This window comes from Littorina saxatilis, linkage group LG10 (assembly GCF_037325665.1).
Source record: "Littorina saxatilis isolate snail1 linkage group LG10, US_GU_Lsax_2.0, whole genome shotgun sequence".
Lineage (NCBI taxonomy): Eukaryota > Metazoa > Mollusca > Gastropoda > Littorinimorpha > Littorinidae > Littorina > Littorina saxatilis.
The window spans coordinates 2,834,905-2,840,904 of record NC_090254.1 but is presented as its reverse complement, the minus strand read 5'-3'; the positions used below and the strand labels follow the sequence as shown (position 1 = coordinate 2,840,904).

General features: G+C 54.8%; 1 protein-coding gene across 1 annotated transcript; it reads left to right on the top strand.

The window, feature by feature from the left end:
- The first annotated feature begins 1,368 nt into the window (after positions 1 to 1,368).
- On the top strand, positions 1,369 to 1,686 carry LOC138979116 (uncharacterized). The gene has a single exon (XM_070351927.1). It carries the CDS (start codon positions 1,369 to 1,371, stop codon positions 1,684 to 1,686), a length of 318 nt encoding a protein of 105 aa, XP_070208028.1.
- Positions 1,687 to 6,000: the final 4,314 nt, after the last annotated feature.

The following is a 6,000-nucleotide window of genomic DNA, read 5'->3' as shown; positions in this document are numbered from 1 at the left end:
CGCAGTTGTCAGCACCTCCTCTAGACGTCTGGAGCGCAGAACTGCCAGAGAGGATGCCCACGCCCTCGTCTCATGGGCTCGGGCCGAGTCAAGTGGCAAGGAGGGCATAACCCCCCCCCTCTTTGTGCGCCTCCACTCATAAGCCTGCTTGATGAGCGAGGACACCCACCGGGCCAACGTTACCTTCGACAAATCTTTCTCGCGCCTAGTAAGGAGAGAGATAAACAACAACTTCTGAGAACTAGACCGAATCGGCTGAGTCCGGGCTAAGTACAGACGAAGTGCCCTCACAGGGCAATTGACCGAATCGGGGTCACCCGGGGCCAACGCGCTGGTCAGAGCCTTAACTCTAACCAGCGGAGAGGCCTGCCCCGGAGACTGATTCTTGGCCAGGAAATCAGGCCGGAAACGCAAAGATGCGGAACCGTCCGGCTCAAAGGAGATATCTCCAGGCTGACCCGACAGGGCGTGGACCTCGCTACCCCGTCGGGCCGTAGCCAACAAAAGGAGAAACAGCGCTTTGCGAGTGACATTGAACAGACTGGCCTCGCTTAAAGGCTCAAAATCCGCAGAACGAAGGAATTCCAGGATTAAAAACAAGTCCCACTTGGGAGCGGGCAAACGAGCTTTAGCTTCCTTAAGAGCAGCCCCTTTAATGACTGCAGCTATAACGCCCCCGACTCGAACAGAACGACCAATCTGCTGAAGAGTCGCCGAGATAGCGGAGCGCCGGACCCTCAACGAGGAGACTGAGGCGCCCTGTGAAGACATGAAAGAGAGGTGGTTAGCGACCTGAATAGAGCGCGGAGCCACCGAACTCACCCCTCTAGCTGAACACCAGGCAGTCCATGCCTTCCAGTGGGAAGCATAAACTGAAGAGGTGGACGCTCTATGCGAGCGAGCCACCAAGTCCAGAGTCAAAGACGACGCCCCAGAGCGCTTCAGCGAGTCCCGAACAACTTCCACACGTGAAGCTTCAGAAGACTGGGCTCCTCGTGTGGAATGCCTGTTCGGGGCTGCACTAGTTCCCCTCGCACGAGTGCGAGAGGAATGGGGGGCCCTTGGGCGGTAACACGTCACTTTAGCGCCAGCACTACAGCGCCATACCTTTCAGCGCCACCATTTCAGCGCGGCGTCTTTTCAGCACCGTATTTTTTAGCGCCGTACATTTCAGCACGGGGGGATGTCAGCGCCGTACATTTTAGCGCCGGGAGACTTCAGCGCCGTACATTTCAGCGCCGTGAGTTACAGATCAAGTCTGAATGGTATGATGCACGTGGGCAACCAATCTTCGACTATTTTGAGGACACGTATATTGGCAGACCTCGCCGTCGTGGTCCTCGTCATCCGCCGACGTTCTCCATTGACATGTGGAACGTGCACGACCGCGTTCTCACTGATGCTGCCAAGTCCAACAACAGCTGTGAAGGGTGGCATCACGCCTTTCAGAACGTGGTCGGGGCGTGCTACCCCAATCTTTGGAGGCTGATAGAGGTCCTCAAGAAAGAACAGGCACTTGTCCAGGCGGACGTCACACGTCTACTGGGAGGCCAGGCTCCAGCGCCCAAAAGGCGCAAGTACAAAGACTTACAGAAACGGATAAAGACGATCGTTAGACAATACAATGACGGAGGTCGGGGGCTGCTTGAAACAATGGAAGGACTCGCCTTTGCTTTCATGTTCTAGTGTTGACGTCTTCAGAGACAAGCTATTCAGTACGTCAGGAGACGCGGTGTGATCTTGAACTGGCGCCTCCAGCTATTCATTATGGGCACATTGCAGTCTAATTCATTTAATGACATTTTACTGATTTTAGTGATTTGAATGGACATTTTAATTCATACGCTTTATTGAGAAATAAAGGTAAAGAATAGATTTTTGTGGGAAAAACTCAATCAAGCCTATTAGTCACTCAGTTTTGCAGTTTCGCAGACACTTTTACACACACACACACACACACACACACACACACACACACACACACACTCTCTCTCTCACTCTCTCTCTTTCTCTCTCTGAGTGTCTCTCTCTCTCTCTCTCTCTCTCTCTCTCTCTCTCTCTCTCTCTCTCTCTCTCTCTCTCTCTCTCTCTCTGTCTTCCTCTAGCGCTATAATGTACAGCGCTACAATGTACGGCGCTAAAATTTCGCCACGCTGAAAGGTACGGTGCTGAAAAGTCCCAACGCTGAAGTGTACGGCGCTGAAGTATCCTCGCGCTGAAGTGTATGGCGCTGAATTTCTGGTGCTGAAGTGCTGGCGCCGAAGAAGATCTGGAAACCAGACCTGCGACGGCCACAGAGGAGCGACCAGAAGAAGAAGGGCCGGCTCCTCCATCTCCGCTTTCCGGATTACTCGGCTGAGTAACGGAAAGGGAGGAGTCTGAAGATCTGTATGTGCCCCCCAACCCTCCCTGGACGCATCTGTAAAGAGGTCCAGGTCGGGGAGGGGCACGACGATCGGAACACCTCTGCAGACCCACTCCGTGTGCAACCACGGAAGGGTCGCAGACTGGAACCATCCCTGCAAAGGGATGAGGGCGTCCCAGTCCACCAGAGGAGAGTCCACAAACGGCTTCAGCGCGAACTGAAGCGGACATTTGTGGACCCGGCCCAGTGAAACCAGAAGAGCCATAGACTCCATCTGCCCCAAGATGGAGGCGAGCGAGCGGATGGAAGCCATCAGGAGAGGTAAAGTGGAGCGAATCTGAGCTTGGAGCTTGTCCACCCTTCTCTGAGAAGGCTGGACAGTCCAAGCGACCGTGTCGAAAGACATCCCCAGATAAGTGAATGTCTGTGACGGGGTCAGCTCCGACTTTACCCGGTTGATCGAGAACCCCAACCAGTTGGATTCTCGAAGAACCGTCAGGGTATCCTGCGAACAGCCGCTCTGGGACTGGTTCATGATGAGCCAGTCGTCCAGATAAGCCCGCAGACGGATACCCTGGGACCTCACCAGTGCACAGACCTGTCTCACCACCATGGAGAAAATCCACGGTGCGAGAGACAGCCCGAAAGGGAGTGCGCGAAACTGGTAGATCTGATCTCCCCACCGGAAACGAAGCCATTTCCGGTCGGTCGGATGCATAAGAATGTGAAAGTATGCGTCCGTGAGATCGATCGAGGTCACCCAGTCTCCTGGGCGGAGAGAGTCTCGGACAGAGGCTGGCGTCTCCATCTTGAATTTTATCTCCCTCAAGAAAGTATTGAGGAGAGATAAATCCAACACGGGACGCCATCCTCCTGATGCTTTGGGAACAGCGACCAGACGCCCGTAAAATCCCAGGGAGCTGTGGACCCGAACTCTCTCCACCGCGCCCTTCTGCTCCAGGGAGGCAATTTCCGACTGCAAGACGGAACGTGCTTCCTGCGAGAAGGGGGGCTTGAACCGCGGAGGCACTCGGGTAAGAGGCGCCTTTTCCTCCCGCCAGAGTAGACGGAAGCCCGAACTCACCACTCCCACAATCCATTGGCTGTCTACTACCGACATCCAACGAGAAAGTGCCCGGGAGGGGCCTCCCGCCATCACCAAGGTGGAGGGCGGGAGGGAGGTGAGATCGGGAGCGCTTCATTGGGGGTGTGGCTTACTTCCAGAGCCGCCACGCCCCCTCCCCGATGCCGTCCTCTTCTTCCCACCACGAGCGGCCGGCGAAGCCTGCCGCTTCTGAGCTGGCTTGGGGTTAGACGATGTCTGAGCCTGCTTCTGTTTAGAAGGCTGAGACTGTTTCACCCCCTTCAGAGTGTAGTCAAGGAACTGACTGTCCTTGTTTGACTGAATCTCCTTCTGTCTGGCATCCAGTGCCAGCGGACAGAAGAGAGACTCCTCTGAGACCGGGGAGACTCTCAAGGTCTCCCTAGTAGCCAGCTCCGTGAATTGGGACTGCGAGAGGAAGAGATCCCTCCTGCAGAGTACCGCTTGGGTGTACTGCAGGGAGGAAAGACGCAATTGTTCCTCATTGACCTTGGCCAATGCGGTCAAAAGCGCAGAGACATCGTCCGCATTCTGTTCTTCACTGAGAGTGAAAGGAACTAGCGAATCGGTCAATGCCCGAGACAGAGCCCGAACGAGAGTCTCCGCAATGGAGGACAGTTCGATCTGCCGACGTCCAACCTCCTCAGCAGAGAGGAGGGAAGCCTCGGAAACCGGCAAAACCGAATCACGCTTGATCGGTTTAGTCAGAAGAGGCAGCAATTCCCGGGAAACCGGAAGGGTAGCCCTAGGGAGTGCAAAAGACGCCAGCCAATTCTGGCTCTGATTGGGCATGCCAAGCTTCCTATTGGCCGTAGGCACGAAGGAAGAGGCTTGGGCAGCTGAAGCCACCCACTGCTGAGCTGATTCCGGAACTGGACCAAAAGGAAGCAGTAACGGAACAGGCACTGGCCGAATACCACTCCCCGCATGTGCTGGACGAACCAGTGAATGCGAAAGTTGGTAAGCCACTGACGGAGACTCGGCGAACCGGAAGGAAGAAACATCCTCCTGTGCCGGCCGGAAGTCCGCCATGGCAGAAGGAACGAATGATGCGGAAGAGTCCGCAGCCACCACCCCTTCAGGAAAATAACGAGACGTTACTTCCGCCGCGACGTCAAGAACAGCCTTGAGCTTCGACGGAAACACGCCCCGCGACTCCTCGCTGACCACTGATGGAGCATCAGAATAGTCACACGTGGAACCATGACCGAAGTCACCAGTTCCGGAAGCAGAAGCATGCCCTGGCAAACCGGAAACCGGAAAAGCCTGAGCACTAACGTCATCCTGCCGCCCAAAACCCTGTGAAGGTAAAGGGTAAGCAGGACGACCATCCGCAAAAACCGGAGCTGGATGAGCTGACGTCACTCCCCCGACTGAGTGGAGTGATGCCTGCTCAAGCCTAGGCGCTTGAAAGCCGGAAGGCGCACGCTGTAATCCACTATCTGGTATCCGGAAGGAACCACCAGAAGAGGAAGAAGCGTTTCCGGCCGAAACCGGAAGTGTAGTCAACGGAACCGCAAAATGCGGAAGTGAAGACTGCACTGGTTGACTTCGCGATCCGGAAGGACCGGAAGTCAGTGAATACTCCATCCTGCCGCGACCGCCGTAGCGTGCCGGAGCGGACGGATCATCACTTCCGGCAAGTGCCGGAAATGCGGCAGTCGAAACCGACTGCCGCCGCTGTTCGAACAAGTCCGGGGCCTCGTAGGTTATCGCCGGAAATGAAAGATCAGCAAGGTATCGGTCGTGACCCGATGCGAAAGAGCTGTCCCCCGAAGGAGAACGTCCAGGCGCCTCACGAGGGCTATCGGACCAGCTCTGCTTACCAACCGACGCTGAAGAGGGAGGACGCTGCTCCAAGCCGGAAGTGGAGGACAAAGACACGGAAGCCAATGCCCGGACGTCACTGCCAGATGCCGGAAACGCCGAACTGCTGGCGACGGAACGCTGAAATTCTGCCTGCACCAAGCTGCGGATTTCTGGAACCAGTGACTTTAACAGAGAGGAAACCAACGCACCTTGTCCAGGTGCTAACAAAGAAGACGAAGTCTCCGATGTAGAGACAGGTGCAGAAGTAACAGTAGCGCTAGGCGCCGCAAAAGAAGCAGAAGTAGTAACAGCGCTAGGCGCCGAAATTGGTACAGCCAACAAAGTGTTACGCTCTTGGTCTGTAACAAGTAACGTTGCTTTGGAAGAGGAAGACTTAGCCTTAATTTTCCCCTTGGGGTCCGACTTGCCACGGCGCTTGTCTGAATCAGACATGTTGACAACAACACGTGGCAACGCGAAAAAATTTACTGAAACATAAGTCTAAACGACTGGAAAATTCAGTAAACACACGCACTAATGCGTTAACAAAATACTATAGCTAAACTTGCCCCACAAGCAGAGGCACGGAGAGCTACAAACAAAGTCACACGAGCTAGAAAACTAACTCACACAACAAAATGGCGACACGCAAGACACTGACACAAACGTCAACAACACGTGGCAAAGTAAAAAGATTTACTGAAACGTAAGTCAAAACGACTGA